This window comes from Musca autumnalis, unplaced genomic scaffold (assembly GCF_047663935.1).
Source record: "Musca autumnalis isolate F117 unplaced genomic scaffold, ASM4766393v1 scaffold_5, whole genome shotgun sequence".
Classification (NCBI taxonomy): domain Eukaryota; kingdom Metazoa; phylum Arthropoda; class Insecta; order Diptera; family Muscidae; genus Musca; species Musca autumnalis.
The window spans coordinates 210707113-210728998 of NW_027412088.1; the positions used below are offsets into that span (position 1 = coordinate 210707113).

The window sequence follows — 21886 nt, forward strand, 5'->3', positions numbered from 1 at the left end:
AAATTCCCACAAAGCTGAATTTTGGTGGAGAGCTAGGGTTTGCCATTAGAAGCAACGTCCTAAAAGTCCCTATCGATTCCATGTGTGCAAAAAAAAATTATTCGGGGTCAAAGGTCAAAATTTAAGGGTTTTTAGGTTTTCGGATTGATTATTTGAAAACGGTTGATCTAATCAAAAAGTGACTAAAGTAAATATTGTAGACAAAAAAATTACCTACAAGTTGACCCTTATAATTTTTTTCTTAGAAGGAACCATTCTTGAGATATAGCTGTTCTAAAAAACACATGATTTTTATGCGCTTATAAGGGAAATATGCACATATTCAGACGAACCGGCTGAAATAAGCGAAGTAATCGGGTTTGTCCCCCCAAAAAATATATATTTTCTTGAAGAGCGAAATTATAGCTATCATCTAAAAAAAATTCCAACAAAATCGGAGTGTGTTTAGTAGAGTTATTCAATGTAAGAGTCATTTTATGCAAAAATAGCCCATTTAACCCACATGTATAATCGAAAGCCCAACGGGAACGACCCCAACGAAAACTCTCCGATTTTTTTCAAGTTTTGTCCGAAGGTAGGGTTTGTTGCGCTGATTACGGAAATGTATAATTTTCAACGGTTGCGGATCCGGTTCGCCGGTTATCAGACCCGGAAGGCCAAATTTAAAAACCGGGTTAGACCCTGTTCTACTGAACCGATTACCACAAAGCGGATATCATTTGAAAGCTTACGGAAGTATCTAACACATAGTGTCGTTACTTTAACCGGTTCGCCTCATAATGTACTTACGCGGCTAATTTTTTATTTGACCTTTAGATCGAGATATCTCGAAAATGGTAAGTCTTTTTTAAGAATCATAAAGACCAATCTTGTAGACAATTATTGAATGTACAACTTTTACTTTAGCGAGCTTTTGCTTAGTATTACCGTTTTTGAGAAAAATTAAAAAACTGAATAATTCCTCCAAAAATGACCTTTGGCCCCGAATAACTTGTTTTGCACACATGGGGTCGATGGGGACTTTTAGGACGTTGCTTCTAATGGCCAACCCTAGCTCTCCACCAAAATTCAGCTTTGTGGGAATTTTTGCTATTTCCCCCTTATACTCATGTCTATTTTGACCGGACTATTTCGATAGGGCTTGCGGTTTCCAAGCAAAATCGTGAAGACATAAAAAACCTATAAAAATGTCAACTTGAATCGCGATTTTTTTTAAAAAGCGCTTCTTCGATTTTTTTTTGTTTTTTCATTTTTGTCATCTATGAACTTTGTAGTTTCAGAATCGGCAAAAACTTCCCAGGTGTAAGCACCTTCCATTTAAAGTTGCTTCAAGAGCACCGTGAGTGCGAATATTGTTTGAAATATATTTTGTAGAAAGTATAATTTGATATACCGACTAAACAACATGAAATAAGTATTTTAAAGTTTCAGAATGTTCTGAAGAAATGCTGAGCACATTATTTGGAACATTTTTGCGAAAGGTTATTGGTTCGACTCCCAATAGTTTAGCTGCTACTGACCAGAGTTCCAGAAATTATGTAGACATTCATATATATATATTTTATCGATTTTCACCTGCTAGATGCATTTTTTTCTGGTTCATCTGTTCGACACATAAGTTCTACTACTTTAAGGCTATAATATTGCTGAAGACCACAATGCAAAATTCTTATTAGTTTTTGAGATAAAGCCTCGAACAATGTAAAGAAGGGTCGGTTTGGATGAGGCTGTAAAATCCAAACCCGATCTAACAATGCAAAACCCAACTAGGCTTTTTGTAGTCTTAATATGTACTTTCCGAAAATGTCCTTTATAAGCTGTTTGCATTTTCAGTGTTGCACAGTGTAATAATAATATGTATACTGTAAAGTTTATTTATATCGATGCTTGTTACACACCTACATCAAACAAATACAATACATAATGTTTTATTACCGATTTTCTTTCTTCCTTCTTTTAGCCGATGATCCGAACCTCTAGAGACACTATTGAATCATAATTCATGTGTACTATTAACGCAGCCTCTTCCTTATTCCTTCTACGCTATCAATACCACTGTTTCAACTTAAAAATGTAATAAATCTTCTTATGGAGTTGTTAAATCATCATAAGATGAAATAAATAGCATGCAATCCAGTATTACCAGGGCGAAGGGAAGGCCCTTCATTATGTTGTTGGTAAGTGTACCCCGCATTCGTCATTTGCCTGTAGTTCTACATCTATACCCCACTCTGGTACAAGACAATCAGCTTTGTAATAATTCTTAATTTTCCATTGCAATAGTTATTCTCTCGATGGTAAATCATTTAATGGCATACTCTTGTAAAACGGAAACGGAAGTATACAAAACAGAATGAAAAATAAATATATTTACTTCTATTTTTCTTTTGATTTTCAATTCGAAGATTCATAAATTTATGATATACTTATGGTATAAATGTACCACAAACAAATATGGCTTCCGATGTGAAAAAAAAAAACAAAAAAATGAAAACGATTTTTCCTTTTACCAGAAACACCCTTTCTGTGGAAGAGGGTGATTCCTAAGAGATAAAGCGCCCAACTAATACGTTGAGGGTGGATGTTGGAGTAAACATATTACATAGTATTTTCGTAACATATAAAAAAGCTACGCAATGACGTACGTATGTATGTATGTACATCCACAATAATAAGTATATATACAAATTTCATAGGCGATTGTAGTTCAGGTGTTAGAAACAAATGTTGCTCGATTATTCAATGATTTCTTATTTATATATCGTAAATTGTCAGAGGAGCGACTTTGTGTAAAATCTGCTAAAGTTTGTCGAATTTTGTTCAACATATCGCACCTTATCAACAAAAAGGTAATAACTTAAAATTTTGAAATCTTCACTTTTTGTTAAAAACGGTAGATCATCATCTTCTTCACCAACTGTAAAAATCTCCCATTATTTTGTCTACTCTTTCGTCAAGGAATACCGTTATGTCACCGTTCATGTCTTCAGAGTTATTACTTGCGTATCAACACCCTGCAAGCAAAAACCATCGCAGAAGTGACTTAAGCGTGTCGCCTAGGCGATTAAAACAGTCGCTGCGATAGTCGCGGAAGTCACCTTGAAGTGACCTCCGTTGTGAAGAAATGAACCACGCCCGCGTCGCTTCTTGAAAGTCAACTCGGCGACGCTTCTAGAAGATCGTGTTCGCGATAGTTCTTAGAATCAATAAAAAAATATATTTATTTTTATATTTTTCTTTCTTTTATTTTTTTTTATTTTTCTATTAATTTTTTGTTTTCAAAGTACGCTTTTAGAGAATTAGGAATTTCTGCCTATATTAATTTTGTGTTGAATTCTTAAATAAATGTAAACAATCGCCTTTTGAGTGACTCAGGTGTCACAAAGAAGTGTCTGCACACGCGATACAAATAATCATAATAATGCTATAGGCATTTTTATACCCTCATCCTTTAGGCTAAAGAGGGTATTTACACTTTGATACGACCAAAAATGTGCCTCATCGAAATAATGGTTTTAGACCCCAAGTATGTTTGTACGATATCCGTTTCAGACAATTTTGAGTCGATCTAGCAATGTCCGTCCGTCTGTCTGGCTGGCTGGCGCGCACGATAACTCTCGAACGGATCAATCGATTCGGTTCAAATTTTGGGTATCGAAATATTTTGTCCAGATTTGATTTAAGTTCGAAGATGGGCCATATCGGTCCACTCCTTCAGGTACCTCCCCCACAAAAGTTCAAAAATGTTCGGACAAATTGTCCGCACGATAACTCTTGAAGGGAGTAACCGATTTGGTACATACTTTGTATATCGTATACATTCTACAAGGGGAAGATGAGGTTCCAAAATGGCCTCAATCGGCCCACTCCTTCGAGTACCTCCCACACAAAATTTCGGAAAAGTTCAGTTTAGGGCCATCCCTCGAATCACTGTGATTTTTGTTTTAGCAATTTGTATTCACTGCCCTCAATACGACGGTACAAGTTTCATTAGGGGCAAGTCCATACTTCCTGAGAAGATAGCCTGAAAGTTGTAAAAAATCCCTATGACACGGTGTGAGGTGGTTGGAGCGCAAAATAACGCTAGAACGGATCTGCCGATTCGGCCCAAAATTTGGTCTTAGTAATGTTTTGTCCAAACATAGTCTAAGTTAGAAGATAAGCCATATCGGACCACTCCTTCAGGTACCTCCCCCACAAAAGTTCAAAAATGTTTGGAAAATTTGTTTATACGGTAACTCTTAAAGGGAGTGACCGAATTGGTCCATAGTTTACACATCCTAATATATCTACCAGATATAGATCAGGTTCAAATATGGACTATATTTGTCCAATCCATCCGGTACCTCCTACACAAAATTTCGGATAAGTTCACTTTAAGACCTGCTATCGAATCACTTTGATTTTTGTTGATGGTAAACGTTTTTTCAGGGGCAGGTCCATACTTCTTGAGTAAACATCCCGAAGTGTGTAAAAACCCCATATGGCACCATATGGAGTGGCTGAAGATCCACTTCCATAATGGTCAATGTAGATCCATTCCTTTCCTAATCCTAATGAATATTTTCTTTGGTTCAAATTCCCAAAATTTATAAAAACCTCTAAATACATACTTACGTTTTTTGGAAAAAAATTGTTTCAATATATACAGGCTGAGTGTATATCTCTGTCGGCAAAGCCGACTGATACTTTTTTACTTGTTTTTTGTAATTCACCAAATCTCTGAAGTCGATTCAAATCTTGTTTTAACCTCTACAGCAAACTTGTAGATAAGAACATGATGAACATATTTGGAAAAAAATCAGTTCGAAAAACCTCAAAATGTATAATAATAATCTTCCGAAGTTTTTTGGCTGTAATTTAAAAAAAAATGAAAAACTTTCATTTTTCTTGTTGATTATTTTTATTTGGTCTTTTAATTTTTTTTTACATCAAGTCAAGAATATGATATCAGATAAATGGCCGCCGCCACATTTTATTGTCATTTGAGCCCTTTATATGGCATTTTACATCACTTTGGCCAAAACTCCCGGCGATAGGTCCTAACATTCTTGTCGGATATTGTCTTTAAGAGCTGAAAGAGTCTGAGGCTTGTTGACATAAACCCGCGACTTCAAAAAGCCCCACAACAAGTAGTCTGGAGCGCCTCATCACTCATGATTATTTTTGATGAAAAATCATCTTCCTCTTGGTGGTGATTAATGATGGATTGATCGCATGTTAGACGCGATTGGCGGTCAGCGTTTAACAGCTGATGCACCGTCTGGACTTTGTACGGAAACATCTTCAAATATCGTACCAAAATTCGCTGTAAAGACCGTCAACTGATACCCATTTGCGTGACACGTCGTCTGGTCTATGTCGAAGGGCTACAGCAGCAATATTCTCTGCAGAACGGATACTCTGGGGTCTGCCATGCCTGGCAGCATCTCGTTTTGTGCCAGTCTCTTCGAAGCGAGCAGCTAAACGTCTGCGACTAAATTCACGTTGTGCCAAAGTCACCGACCGAGTATTGGTCAAATAAATAGTCACCAATATTCCGCGTTCTGGAGCAGTGTAGCGTAACATTGTTTATCAACGTGTATTTCGCATGTGTTTACTACTACTACTTTAAGGCTACAATATAGATGAGGACTGCAAAGCAAAGTGCCTAACAGTTTTTGTGATAAAGCCCCGATCCGTGCAAAAAGGGTAGTTTTAGTCCGGTTTAGATGAGGTCATAAAATCCAAACCGATCTACTATCACCACGGTTTTTGTAATCTCAATATGTACTTTCAGAAAATGGCTAATAGAAGTTGTCTGTATTTTCAGACGGTCTTATTTAAATTATTATTTATTTCTTCAGAAAATATAACAGATTTAAATCAAAAGGTAAAAATAAAGCATTCAGAACTGTCGTAGGGCCTTTACACTTTTGCAATTTATGGCAGCAAATCTGGATAAATATCGTGATAAGACACTATTAAATTTGGAAAAATTTACAGTCTACAAACAAAGTAAATCGGCTGTCACTTCTATCTTCTATAATCTATCTATTTTGGTTGAAAATATTTTTTTAAATCATAGAGATATGTCATTTTCTCAAATTTATATAATACGTTCGCGGAGGCAAAAAAAAAAAAAAAAACTCAGAGAGATGCAAACAATGAAACCAAATTTTATTCGAAATTAGTTTTTGTGAATTTATTATTTAATTATTATTATTAATATTATTATAATTTTTATTTATTATATTATGGATATATGTATATGAAATTAGTCGTATTATGTACATTAATCGCAAAAACATGCGATTGTATACAAGTAAATGACTGAAGAATGACTTTGCATGTGAATGACGTCATCCTACGTCACCATGAAAATGAATGCCATGGCATTCACGACCGCGAACGTGTTAAGGAACGGCTTTACAGTTTTTAGGAAAATTTGAAAGAGATAATGTTGGTGGCAGTTAAACGCGAAATATGCTACTTTCATTAAAACCAATGGATTTAAATTTGGCACTTTGTTCTCGACGTATATTTTCTGAAAAAAAGTGTGTCTGACACATCTTAAGCTTAATTATGTATAACATTTCATGGTCAGTACTATCAATTTAACATTTTGTTTTACCTCAAGCATTATTTTCCAAAATGTTCACGCGTGTCAAACCATAAATATCCATAATTCTATTTGTATCTGTGTTCCCCACATTGAAATTAAATAAATGTGACATTCCGCAACACCTCTTAACACACAAAATCTAATCAAACAAATTGCCCAAAGGTCAACGGCGGAGGATGCGGCTGACCCATATTCAATTACATTCAAAACAGATTATCCGCCACTCAAGTGCGTCACAAAGGCAAGAACACAAAGGGCGGTTGGTCCGTGGTAACAAACAAATCAAATCAGAAGACACGGAAATGGTCATTTATTTCCAAATAAGTTGAAATGCGTATACGTAAACATACCCTCGGGACAGGCAAAACACATACACACACATACACTAGCTATCACGCAACATTCAACCCAAGGGCAAAAAGGAAAATAAACTCCCATGAAAAAAAAAAACTGACCACAAGAAGTATCATTGCAAATCGCATCAGTGACCATTAAGGGATACTATTTCTGGAAGTTGTGAAACTGAATAGATAACTGTTGCTTACAGTGATGATGGGCACCCCTGTTCAATAGCATGGCAAATGGTCATTGTTAACAAGCATACTACTTTGTCGTTAGGGGTTATCTTTAATGTTTCGCTACTGGCCTGAGGTCACTACTAGCAGACACCCCTATTGTCCGTTGTGTTTCAATGCAACAGGCGCTAGTGAGTGGTGGTCATCGAAGTCGTTTAATGGTCAATTCATTCATGTTTATTCATTCACGCCTTTTTGTTATTCGTGTGGACAATTGGGATGAACCGGTTTGCATTTATGCAAATGATGACCAGTGGTCATTTGGACAACATAATAACTTAATGACGTTGTCATAATAATGTGTGAAGATGAAATGGATTAAAAGTAGTGATTAATTTACCGTGTTAGCGGTAGCACACATGTTGCGCTTTAATTACCATAAACCCTCCCTGTTGGTCACAAAATATTGAGTTCCCTTAAAGTCTTAACATATTTTTGGAACAAAGTGTTACCGCAAGGATGGCACTTGATTTTTCCACAAGTGCTATCATCTAAACACCTTCAGAAAAACTCTGAAAACCGGTCCACTCCACTCAGACCCACTCACTGTTTTTACAATGTGGGTCCATTACTGTTATCCATGCTGTGTTTTGTATTGCTGCATCCTGCATGATATTGTTTGTGTCTTTATTATAAATAATTCCCTAACTTAAAATGCAGTGTAGAATGTATGTGTATGTATTCATGTGATTTGAATGCACATACTTACATATTCATACATATATGTATGTCCCTCAGCATGTAGACGAGCAGTTACGTTCGTTCCCAACAATTTATTTCCATTGAAATGCAGTTGAAAAGGTCATGTCTTTTCCTTTGCGCCGTCGCAGTTGTGGTAGGGGAAGAGGGCAAATGAAATGCAGAAATGAAGAGTCAAGCGGAACCGTTAACTCGAGAAGCATGCATTTTCTACAGTACTGAATGGGCTTTTTCCCAGTTTTACTGCACTCGGAGGGCTTCTCCTACCCCTTGTTTGCAATTGTTTGCATTGTTCTTGCCACCAAGGATGATTGCAGGATAACATTGACGTTGTATGCAGTGTTTTTGCAATGTTTTCTGTTGATGATGATGATGCTGCTGCCGCCTTGGCATAAATGTTCACCCACAAAAATACACACTCATCATCATACACAAGTGTTAAAGTGGCTCACTTGTTTAGCATTCATTAATGCTTGACTGTCTGCTTTAACTGTTCGTTTATCAAGCTGTTGTTGATGGTGTTCCCTTTGCTTGAATGTGTCTTCCGACGCTTTCAAGCTTGCAATAGAATTTGCATGCATATTTTCACACGTTATTACCTCTACAAGGGATATACATACGTATCTACATTAATATGCCAGCATCTGATAAAGATGCACTCACTCGCCTAACGAGGATAATAGACATAATAGAAGCAACAAGTGGCGCCAGCACCTACTTTGTTTCTAATGAGAAGCTACCATGTATGAGTTTACAAAGGACCACATGAATATGTGTATGTAGGCGGTGATAATACATTGTTAGATATTTTATCCTTATGTAAAAGTGTAATAATTTGCAGTTCTGCAATAGGTAAAATGATGCCTCCGAGAACATAGAAGGGAATACATCTTGTTTTTTTAACCATAGATTATATGGAATATTTATGTGTTCATTCCTTTCAAGTCAAATGTTTAGAATACGCTGTAGTATTTTTTGATTAGGAACATAGATATTCCGAGTGTACAGGATCACATTATTCAATGGTGGGAAATTGGTTGTTCCATGTGTTTTTTTTTTTCGGAGGACCCAAGTACAATGGGCTACATGATATTCTTTAATTTTTATTTTGAGCTTGAAGTCTGTTCCACGTACAGCAATGTATGGAAAACAGTTTAGAACAATTCATCATGTCTAAATGTATTAATAAATATGTTGTTAACAGAGTAAAAATATAACAAATTAATGATAACAATAAATAAATTTAAGCATGGGGCATCTATGCGTCTCCAGTCTGTCTGATTTACTTAATGCCTACGCGAAAAATGCCGCTTCTTCCTAACAACATTTTCATCGTAGTCTTCAATTTCATCCGTGTCATCATCGATTTCAACATCTCCGGGACGCACGGGATAGCCTTCTTCTGGTTTGACAATTTTAATGCCTTTATCTCCAAATAATAAGCAATCAAAGTTTCTGCCCCGACGAAAAAATAGAATTGTAGTTTGTGGTATAAATCATGAGTTAATTTTAATTTCTTCTCACCTTTCAAACAGTTCATAGCCTTGGAATGAGGCCGACATGAACATGCACACATGCATATTACGGCCCAGAAACCAAATGTCATGGAATTGAATACAAGCCTGGGCAAAACCGAATCTTGGCGGCCGGAAGCACATGGGAGGAGGATTCTGGCCAGATACTTTCCGTTTAAACCACACATTGTTGTTGACTTTCATGCGCAGTTCAAAGGAGAATTCATCAGGTCGATATACGATTTCCGTGCACGTATTCATGCCAATCACAGCCAGGAAACCTACAAACAAATATAACGGGAAGTAAACCGTAGCAAGGGAAATTCTTTACCAACATACCTGCACAACATTTGCAGACTCCTTTGTCACAGGAACATGGAATGGGACTTAACAAATTGCCAAATGTAATGTTTGGTAAAGATATCTGTCTGGATTCCTCTTCCAGTCTCAAGAGGTTAAGACGATGATTGAGAATGCCAAGTTGTTTGGTTGCTTCATAGGCTATATCTTCGCTAGGTTCTTCGGCGGTATTGTAAGCTATAGGTTTTTAGTTGGAACAATGTTAAATGGCTCGCTCCTTTTTTAATGGTTGGAAATTTCGTTTAATTTACAGTGTTTTTATACTAATCCCGAATATTTTGGAAAGCTTTTTAGCAAAATCTTGTTGAACCACAATATATCCTACTTATATACATTAGGGTGACCCAAAAAACAAAATTTCATTTTTTGGATTTTTTCCTTTTGATCCAAAAACCTTATATATAAAATTTTATGGCGATCGGTTAACGTTAACACGTGCCAACCTAGCAATCTTTTTTCCATAGTAATTTGTATGGGATCAAAGGTGCATTTTCACGAAAATTCTCTACATGCCACAATTTTGGTCAGAAAATGGGATCGGATTTGCATATTGGAGCTATATCAAAATCCGGTCCGGTTTTCATTTTTTTGTAGAAATCGTTTTTTAGCCACAATAATGAACTGGTAAAGCTTTTTCATCGATCGGACCATAATTGTGGAATTTAGTGAATTTTGATGAAAATGCACATTTGATCCCATACAAATTACTATGGAAACAAAGATCGCTAGGTTGGCATGGGTTAACGTTAACCGATCGCCACAAAATTTCATCAAATGGAAAAAATTGAGGTGGCAGGAAATCCAAAACAAAAAAGAATTTTTTTGTTTCACCCTAATATACATACATATGTACACATATTATATACAGCTTAATATCATATCATTCTATCTCATACTGAATGTCAAGGGGAAAACTCAATTAAAATACCTTTGACTTATTTTCTACATATATACTACATACATTTGTACATATATACAGTCCAGGTATTTCCTAGATATAAGCACTTATTTCATTGACTATTTCTAAAAACGGTTTATATTGTCAGAATTCAACGGAAAATACATATATCAAGTATATTAAAAAGTGATAATTTTCTGAGGATTGATTTTTCTCCCCAAAAACAATTGAAGTGATTTCGTCGTTTAACTAATTCTTAACACTTTGAACTGGTACAAATAAACGATGTTTTTATTGTTATTAAGTGGAAAAATCTCATATCCGTGTTGCTTATATCCGCTAAATAGTCAAGTTCTTCAATTGTTTTGCAGTATTCTGATATGTAAGTTAGAAATTACCATTTTTAACTCCTAATCACGGAAGTTTCGGAACGAAATCGTCACAAATGTTTATTAATGATGATTTGTGTTTTTTTTTTGCAATTCATTAGAATCGCTCTGAATGTTCCACTGACTTTAGTAAAGAACAAATACTTAAAAAAACGAAACAAATTACAAATTAGCAACAAAAGAATAATTAAAATTGAAAACCATCAACCAAGATAATTATTTGTACAAACACACACGCACTTTTTCATATACATACATATATAAATATACATATCAAGAAACCTTTGTATGTACACTCACACACCATAAAACTACTAAGCCAACCTTACTTAAAGGTCAATAACACGTCTTAAGTATAGAAGAGAAACGAGAAAATTTAATAAAAAAATAGAATGAATGAATAAGAATGGAAAAATGAAATGAACAAAAAAATAAAAATAAAACACTAGTTAAGTGAAGTCTGTTTTGATGATGACCTTCAGAGTAATTTTTGTTCGTTTGCGGGCCGACCGACCCACCGGTTTGTTACGATTCACAATTATCACTTTTATATTAATGTGAACTTTTTAATGTGAACTGTTTCAGATTAACTATGTGTTTCGACGCTAACAATATTGGTGGGATGGGCCGTGGAGGCTCTCAAAAAACCTTACTTGACACTGCCAGCCAAATGTGTGGCTAGAATATAAATACAATGCCGTACACACATGGATGATGACTGGGCTTCATCAGTTTGACTTGTATCATAAATGAAAGACTGGTTTAGAGATTGGGCAGGAACCGAATGAGAGTTCTAAGTCTTGTGGGTATAATATTCTTACAACAGGTTTAAAATTACTTTGCTTTGCTCCCAACATAAACAACTACGAGTATTTGGATTAAAATCAAATGAAAGTCCATTTGTCCATTTGTTTGAATTATCAGAGTCATTTATTTTCAGATACAAAACAATGCAAAATATGAGTTAATATTTGCAATTCTTAAATTCTATGCAATAAAACAGACACAAAGAAAATCACATTTTATTATAGTGAAACATTCTGTATACATATACAAACATACATACATAAATAAGAATAAAGCCTTGAAACCATCACAAAACAATAAATTTAAAAATATTGTATTTTATGTTTGATGACGACACACGCCAATCCGAGTTATGTGAGCGGAAACGGAAGTGATTCTCATACTCATCAATCGATTATCCACTTGTCTAATGTTTGTTGTAGCGCCCCGGGCTATATTGAAGGTGTTTAGTTTGATATCAATGCAGGTAGAATTTTTTTGTGATAGTGGTACTCACTTCTTTGGTGCTTAATTAGCACTGCGTCTAAGACATTATCCCTTCTTAAATTAGATAAAGTTAGGGACTATTAACCAAACATTTATTTTCCTCTAATAGGTATCCACATTTTTTCTGTTTTACAGATTAAAATACCAGTAAACATTGAAAATATACACATATTTCAGAATTTGATCCTGATGTATTATGGAATTTGATATTATTTGCGGAGTAGCCAACTTTTGCAGCTAAAATATGCATGAATTTATGCGAATTTGGTGGGTATTGTTTTACCTATGTTTCCGAGCGGGATATGATATTGTAACAACAAAATACAGTCGAACCTCGATTATCCGTAATGGTCGGGACCGGAGACATTGCGGATAATCGATTTTCACGGATAATGGAGTAAAACTGTTTCTCATGTATTTCTATTTAAAAAAATATATACATATGCGTTCTTTCAAATATTTATAAATAAGAGAAATTATGAATTTACTGTGGGGTTTAAAAGTTTCAAACTGTTCTAAAATCATTCAGTTTTGCATTGTTTTTGTCCATTGAAATTTTGTCGAATTCTGCGTTTTCCTTTCCCGGATAATGGAGGTTTACGGATAATCGAGGTTCGACTGTATCTACATTATTTAACATTCCAGTCAATAGAAACATATCGGGCATTTATACTAACGACGATACAAATAGCTACCATGCTTGCAGACATTAGATCCAAATTGAATAAAACCATTTGTTAGCACTTTTGTTCATCTGACAAAGCTGTTTAAGGGAAATGCTGTGCAACATTGAAAGACAATAAAGTTTCAAATGTAAAATTCATAAAAGGGAAAACATTTTTAACTCCTTTTTTGTCGAACATATTACGAAACCACTTGTAGAGAAACTTTACATAATTGAAACACTCGGGGAAATCTAATCAACGTGAACATGCTAACCATTGGTTAGCACAGTGGCTTTCTGTAATCTGTGATTTTCAATAATTGTTTTACATAAACTAAATCTCCGTCTTAACATTATGTAAACTTTGGAGGTGTGCGAAAAACAAAAAAGCATAGATTACACATCATTACATTGATTGTTCAAATTCACTAACTCGGAATATTGTGTGTGCACCATCCTATTTGCAACCGCACTTATGCTCTTAAGATTATAGCTACGCTCTGTGAAATATTTACATTGTTCTCGAAAATTTGGTTAGTTTCCTTAATAATAATTATTATTATTTGTTTTTGATTTCCATCCTAAATTAGAGGTTAATTATATATCTAGATAACACAGCTCTTAAGTAGGCATTGAACGTACTTATTTATATATAATCTACTATTGTATATACACATACGCATTTATATGCGGTTACGCGCTATGCACTTAGCTCAAACACATATGTACAATTCGTTGGTAGATGGGAAAGGCATAGGGATTGACAAAATTTAAAATTAAATAATAAAAATACGACATAAAGTAGGAATTTTTACTAGTACCAGTCTCGGAGCGGGCTACAGCCAGCAAGGAGGCTACGCACAACAAGTAGAACACTAGCCGGGGATGACTGTTTGAAGGCATGTTGATGATAGGGATAAGGATTTGGAAGAACTTTAGTAGGCCTTTCCTCTTCTTCTCTGTCGCCTTCTTGAATATTCTTGGCAACTTTCTGTTTAATTCGCTTGCAAACTTTCGCTTTTATATTCGTTTTATTATTTGTTAATCGTTTTGAGCGCGTGCGTTTGTTTTGTTATTTGAAAAAAAAAGCCGCAACTTTTGATTTTATTTTCACGACTTTGCCCGTGTTTTGTTCGTCTCGAGAGTTTGGTCTTCTGTTCGCTGATATTCAAACCGATCGTGTTAATGGCTGTTAGCCAACTAAACGTTGACCACTGATTACTCACCAGTCAGTGGCTATCGTATGGAGTATCTCACACAGCAATTTGAACACAAAATCAAACTCGTATGCGTATTTCCCCCCTCTTGATTGTTTACTTCTCTTCGGAGCGAGAATTTGCTCCACTCAGAGCAGACGTTCGACAATGACTTCAGGCGCATGCGTAGCATGAGTAATTTTGAAGACGTAGTTTTCGTTTTCTTTTGTCGCGATATTGTTGATTTTTTTTTCGTTTACCCAATTTCTTTTGATTGGCAGTGATAGGCGGACGGGGTTTCAAGTGTATGGAAATAACTTGTTATCGTTGTTTGTAAGTGATCTTCATTTTTTTCTTTGAGGCAATTGCAGCTTATGACGAGACAGTGTGGTTCACAAAGTTTGGTTTCAATATGTGGGAAAGTGGTAGTCTATCAGGCATGTCGCAGATTCCGATAGGAATTGTTTCAATTTAATTTCGATCGTTTTTGTTCTAGCTTCTTCAGTTTTCTTACATTCACTTTGGCAGTTTTGTTGAGACGTGTCTTTTACTTACTATTTGTATGTAAGTCGAGCTTAATCTCATATTTGTTGTTTTCAAATTTAAAAACAACAAGTTTAAAGTGGAATGTAGTTAAAATTGATTACTTTTGGGGATGGCAGAGAAGACTAGTTTCGTCCAACACCACTTGGACTCTTTAGTCCTCTTAGTTCTTTGTGTTGAAACAAAAAAACCTTCCCCAATTTTGTGACGACTCGAGCTCAAGAATAAGTGTGACTAATGAATTCGTTTAAATGCGAATTCAACCGTAACACCTAAAAACTCTCGTATCGGCATATGTAAACCAAATTAACTACTCCCACTGTCATGTGTCTCCACATTGCAGAGAATTATAGTTTTTTTGTGGGGGTTTTTGAGACTTAAACCACTATAACATAGCCATTTGTTAACCGATTTAAAAAAATAATAACTTGTTCGAAAGATATTATTCATCCCTTTAAAAGGAAGGAGGGTCAATAGAAATCCTTTGTGAAAAAAGAATGTATGTCCGTTTAAATTTGAAAATGTAAGAAACCCAGATTTTCACTGCTTTTACCGTTATAAAAAAAATAAAACGAAGTGACCCAAACGAACTTAAGGCATTGTCGTTGTCCATGGATCCCAACACGATATAATTTTGCATCAAAACGCTTGAATATTTTTCTGGTCAACTTTTGTAGGACAGTGCCATTTATCAACATTTTTTCGAAAAGTTTGCACCTTCTCAACGCCAAAACTGCCTGAAGGAGCGGTTCAATGCTTTTGCGATGTATTGGAGAGTTCTTAATTACTGTCTTGGCTACAATTGTTGGCCTTGTGTTCGATAGAAAATTCAAATGGTTTGGCTGTTATATGCCAAAATGTCAAAAAAACGTGGATAAAAAAACTTAAAGTCAAAATCGGGAGGCTCGATTTTAGCCGTAGACCTATGGTCTAGTGGACTTTTTTGCTCAGTTCAATCCCAGGATTAAGAAACGCGAAGGGCCCATTACGGTTTTCAAATCGCTTCGGCCTAACCCTGCCACATAGTGATGAAATTGATAAGTTTTGTATCACAAAAACACAAGGATGTTTATTGGCCTGTTCCCGTACTTTATTAAATGGCAAAACTTGCAAAAGTAGTGAACGACTCCCGTATAGATTGATCTGAGTTTTGGCGTAAGGGAACGCAAAATGAGGAAACGTGGTGAAAAATTGTGTAAGTTTTGTAGTTCTGGAACACAACATATGCATTCTTTATGTTTCTCTGTAAAGGCCATGATGCTGTTCTTTTCTTTCATGTTGAGCTGAATGATTAGAAGATTTTTGACAGCATTTTAGGTTAAAAATATAAAAAAAAGATTCGAATTATGTCTCGAAAAAAAAAATCGCAACTCTGGAATCCCAAGAAAATTGCATTTACAAAGCGCTCATAAGATTTACTTTGAAAAGTCTTGAATTCTATGTAAACATTACCTTAAAGCCATTGGGTGATATGGACCAATACTTTCGTTAAGGAAATATAACTGCCTCATTGCTCCGCCCTCGTTTCAATTACAACTGAAAGTCAGTCACCTACATTTTTGTTTGTTTTGTTTTATTTACCAGCTGGTCGAGTAAATAATTCATAAAAATACTGGTTTTGGTAAGTAAGAGAAAAAATCGGGTTTTGTAATATCGCTTGTCCACTGGGGACGACGCTGTTGTTGTTTAAAATAATTTAATGGTATGTTTAATAGATGTGTGTCGCGTTTCGGGGTGATAAGACATATTTTTTGTTGTACCTTGGCGGTGATCTGCCACAATTTCTCCAGATAGCTGTTATTTTCATTAAGCTTTGTGTGTTCGACTCTCACTTTTGCCCACCTCAGTTTTCTCTAATGAATGCTGGTAATTGTTTGTGGCGTTTATAGCAAATGATCTGTAAGACCTTTATGAGGGGCATGTGCGTTCAACAACCCATCCGCTGTTGACTACTTGTTAATTGAATTGTAGCATTTGTTGTGTAAACTCATACATATGTCATATACATTATATATGTATGTACACATATAAGTATATTAATATTTATGGTTACATATTTACAATGTTCTTCAATGTCGACATTTTTTTGAGCTACTTGTATTAAAAATTTTAATCAATATATTTAATTTCACTTTGAACATTTGCATATGCCGATGTGATATTTTGTTAATAACATTTTGGGTGCGGGATGGTTGTTTCCACCTCATATTCGGTATGTTCTTATCGAAGTTGTGCAAAATATACATACATATGTATGTACATATGTTGTAGTTGCATCACAACCTTGTAAATATTCACCACAAGAACGGTTTTAAAAAGTTACAAAAAAATTGATTGATGGTCAGCTTCGAGAATCACTCGTTTAACTTAATCAAAACATACTTTGAAGCATTTTGATCTAAGCGATTCTAAAGCCAAGCTATATCACCTTCACATCGTAGCTCTTCGCCCTGAAAATGCGGAAGTAATTTGAAGTTAGTTTCTGTTTAGCATAACAAAACCTTTTCGGCGAGAGTGTGAAATAAAGAGAAAGAGCGCAACAGACAAAAATAGCGGTAGACAGGCGTTTTTCATTGATAACAAGTTTCGGCTCTTCTCGACACCCCTCTTTTTGGTGCTCTTTTGTACTTCACCTACATTATACAATGTTTTGTTTGGTTGGTTTTCAAGTTGACCATGCCACTCGGTGTAGTCGATCAATTAAAGGTCTTTCTGATTTGTGCCCCCAAATATTGTCAATGAAACAAGTAAAGCAATCGAATGCATTGTATTCGATTTGCGTTGCATATCTAATTAGCGGAGGAGGAAGGAGGGACGCATTTTACCCTTTTGGTGGCATTTACTTTCACTTTCTGGATCGGTATCAAGTTTTAAAAAATGTTTATGTTTTGCAAAAACTTGATCTCAACTAATTGAATATCGTTTGTTAAGGTTGTTAACCCCTCCTTACCCCAATATGGGTGGTATGTTGTTTTATTTGTTTACACGAATTATAATAATAAGAATTAAAAAAAATATCTTTATATGACATTGTTTGTTGCTTCTGTCAAAGCATTTGTTTAAATAAAAATATTTACAAAAACAAATACGACTTAATTAGGTATCAATTCATTGATTTGTTTCGCTTACACGTTCGCTTTAATTTTAGGAAAACGTGAGTTACACAAAGCAAACGTGTCAGCAGACGGAAGAAATAGTTTAATAATCCGGAAATATTCAAATGTGAATGCATCACCATATCAATGATATTGAATAATAATCGAATGTGTTTGGCTATTTTGGTGTGCCACTAAAACATATATTAGTGTATTGTACTGTGGGCATGTGGAAAAATATTTCGGCTTAAGCGTAAAAAATGATTTTGAATGAAACGTGTTATCTCACAATAAATCTAAAAATATTGACTTCAAGCCTTTAAAGCTCAACTTCGGCTGCACAAATTTTGTGGGGCCATATTTTAGAAAAATATATTTACATATTTAGTAATGCGTTCTTTTTAATAAATCTGGAAAGTATTTTCAAGGAATATTGAAATTGACGAAGATTTGATTATTTTAGTTATATAGATTAGTAAAAATAATGTTTATAAATGTTTATGAAATATTTTACTAAATTGATAAAAAACGCGTTTTAAGTTGCCACACAGTGCGAAATTTATTTATATAGTTTAGTAAAAATTTGTTTATGAAATATTTTACTAAATTGATAAAAAAAACGCACAGTGCGAAATATGGGCACTTTAGTGGAACTTTACTCATAACTTTTAATGTAAAGGGCGTAGGTTACTAATATATATCTATACTTATAAAAGAGTTCAGTAATGATGACTCACTGACTCACTGATTCACTGACTCACTGACTGACTGACTGATAATCAACGCCCAGACTAAACGGCTAAAGCTAGAATCTTGAAATTTTGGGTGAGGGTCACTCTTGGTCCGAAGGTGTCGGATAAGGCTGGATTTTTGGAAATTCGAACTAGAACTGTACTAAAAGTACTAAAAGTACTAAAAGGTACTAAATATGGTACCCTTTGTATTAGGCAAACGCGTAGAGCTAGAATTCTGAAATTTGGAATGAGGTTCACTGATGGAGAGTTAGAAAGGTGTACCAAATGGTTTTTGGAAATTCGAACTATAAGTGTACGAAAAGTACTAAAAGTTACTAAATTTAGTACTATTTGGTATTACGTGAACGGATAGATCTAAAATCTTGAAATTTGGAATGAAAATCAAGCTTTAGAAGATGAGTTGATATAAGGAGGTGGTTTTGAAAATGTGTACTCATGTGTACGAATAGTACTAAATGGTACTAAATTTGGTACAATTTGAATTTGGGCGAACCGATAAAGTTGGAATTCTGAAATTTGGAATTACTATTACTGTTGGAGCGTAGGTTTGAGATATGGAGGTAGTTTTCGAAATTCGTACATATGGGTACGAAAGGTACTAAATAGTACCAAATAAGGTACAATTTGGATTTGGGAGAACGGATGGAGCTGGATTCCTGAAATTTGGAATTAGGATTACAGTCGGGGTGTAGGATAGAGGTATTTTGGAAATTCGTACTTTTGGGTACGAAAAGTACTAAATGGTACCAAATTTGGTACAATATGAATTTAAGTGATCGGATAGAGCTGGAATAGTGAAATTTGGAATTAAGATTACTATTGGAGTGTGGGATTGGGATACTTTTGGAAATTCGTACTTATGGCAACGAAAAGTACTAAATGGTACCAAATTTGGTACAATTTGGATTTGGGTGATCAGATACATTTGGAATCCTGAAATTCGAAATTAAGATTGCTTTTGGAGTGCTGGATAGAGGTAGGTTTGGACATTCGGACCTATGGGAACAAAAAGTACTAAATGGTACTAAATTTGGTACAATTTGGATTACGGTAATCTGATGCAGCTGTAATTCTGAAATTTGGAATTAAGATTACTGTTGGCGTGTAGGATTGAGGTAGTTGTGGATATTCGTACTCTTGGGTACGAATAGTACTAAATAGTACCAAATTTGGTACAATTTGGATTTGGGTGAACATATATAGCTGAAATTCCGAGATTTGGAATAAGGAGTACTATTGGAGTGTAGGATTGATAAAGTTTTGGAAATTTGTAGTTATGGGTAGGAAAAGTACTAAATAGTACTAAATTTGGTACAATTTGGATTTCAGTGATAGGATACATTTGGAATCGTGAAATTCGGAATTAAAATTGATATTGGAGTGTTGATAGAGGTAGGTTTAGAAATTCGTACTATGGATACGAATAGTACTAACTGGTACCAAATTTGGATTTGAGTTATCGGATGTATCTGGAATTCTGAAATTCGGAATTAAGCTTATTGTTTGAACATAGCACTGAGGTAGCTTTGAAAATTTTTACTTATGTATGTGTACGAAAAGTACTAAATGGTACCAAATCTGGTACAATTTGGATTTGGGTGAACATATATAGCTGGAATCCCGAGATTCGGAATAAGGATTACTGTTGGTAAGTAGGATTGATGAAGTTTTTGCAATTTTTAGTTATGGGTACGATAAGTACTAAATGGTACCAAATTGTAATTTATGTGATCGGATACATTTGGAATCCTGAAATTCGGAATTACGATTACTGTTGGAGTGTTGAAAGAGGAAGGTTTGGAAATTCGTACTTTGGATACGAAAAGTACTAAATGGTATCGAATTTGGTACAATTTGGATTACGGTGATTGGATGCAGCTGTAATCCTTAATTTTGGAATTAAGATTACTGTTGGCTTGTAGGATTGAGGTAGTTCTAGAAATTCGTACTCATGGGTACGAAAGTACTAAATGGTACCAAATTTGGTACAAATTTGGAACGGATATAGCTGGAAACCCGAGATTTGGAATAAGGAGTACTTTTGGAGTGTAGGATTGATAAAGTTTTGGAAATTTGTAGTTATGAGTAGGAAAAGTACTAAATAGTACTAAATTTGGTACAATTTGGATTTGAGCGAACGGATACATTTGGAATCGTGAAATTCGGAATTAAAATTGATGTTGGAGTGTTGATAGAGGTAGTTTTAGAAATTCGTACTATGGATACGAATAGTACTAAATTGTACCAAATTTGGATTTGAGTTATCGGATATATCTGGAATGCTGAAATTCGGAATTAAGCTTATTGTTTGAACATAGCACTGAGGTAGTTTTGAAAATTTGTACTTATGGGTACGAAAAGTACTAAATGGTACTAAATTTGGTACAATTTGGATTTCGGTGATCTGATGTAGCTGCCATCCTCAAGTTTGGAATTAAAATACCTGTTGAATTGTAGGATTGATAAAATTTTGGAAATTTTTAGTTATGGGTAGGAAAAGTACTAAATAGTACTAAATTTGGTACAATTTGGATTTGAGCGAACGGATAGAGTTGGAATCAAGAAATTTGGAATTAAGATTACTGTTGGAGTGTAGGATTGAGATATGGAAGTAGTTTTTGAAATTCGTACTTATAAGTACGAAAAGTACTAAATTTGGTACAATTTGGATTAGAGCGAAAGGCTAGAGCTGGAATCTTGACGTTTGGAATTAAGATTACTGTTGGGGTGTAGGATTGAAGAAGTTTTGGAAATTCGTACTTATATGTACGAAAAATATTAAACGGTACTAAATTTGGTACAACTTGGATTTGAGCGAACGATTAGAGCTAGAATCTTGAATTTTGGAGTTAGTTTTGGGGTTAGTTTTGGAAATGCGTACTTAGTTTTGGAAATGCGTACTTATGCTTACAAAAAGTACTACATTTTGTACAATTAGGATTTGGGTGAAATTATAGCGCTCGAATCCTAATTTGTGGAATTAGGTACACTTAGGGGTACGAAATGGTTCCATGTATGGTACAATTTTGTATTGGATGAACGGATAGATCTGGATTCATGAGATTTGGAATTAAGATTACTGTTACCATTTGCTTATAACGTCCGATTTAAGAAATATGTGCCATAAATATACGAAAAGTTGTAAATAAGGATTTGGTACAATTTGTTATTGTGTAAAGGGAATTTTGAAATAATAGGAGGAGGTTCGTATTTATCTATTTACATGTAAACTACTAAATAGTTCTATAATTGGTTCTGGGGGAACAGATAGTGCTGGAAATGAGGATGGCGGTTGTTGGGT

General features: G+C 34.9%; 2 protein-coding genes across 3 annotated transcripts in view; one reads left to right on the top strand and one right to left on the bottom strand.

Annotated features, from left to right (window-relative positions):
* The first annotated feature begins 2004 nt into the window (after positions 1–2004).
* Positions 2005–21886, top strand: part of lov (BTB/POZ domain-containing jim lovell protein) — a 234072-nt gene continuing 214190 nt past the window's right edge. For both annotated transcript variants that reach the window (XM_073955033.1, XM_073955035.1), the window contains exon 1: positions 2005–2177. The gene's annotated coding sequence lies outside the window, so the exon portion shown is untranslated. The remainder of the gene's footprint in view (positions 2178–21886) is intronic.
* On the bottom strand, positions 9138–14182 carry LOC141405213 (uncharacterized). Its single transcript, XM_073989303.1, has 4 exons — positions 13788–14182; positions 9732–9908; positions 9403–9673; positions 9138–9333 (listed from the first exon to the last, which is right to left on the bottom strand). Exons 1-4 carry the CDS (start codon positions 13897–13899, stop codon positions 9165–9167), a joined length of 729 nt encoding a protein of 242 aa, XP_073845404.1. The 5' UTR covers positions 13900–14182; the 3' UTR covers positions 9138–9164.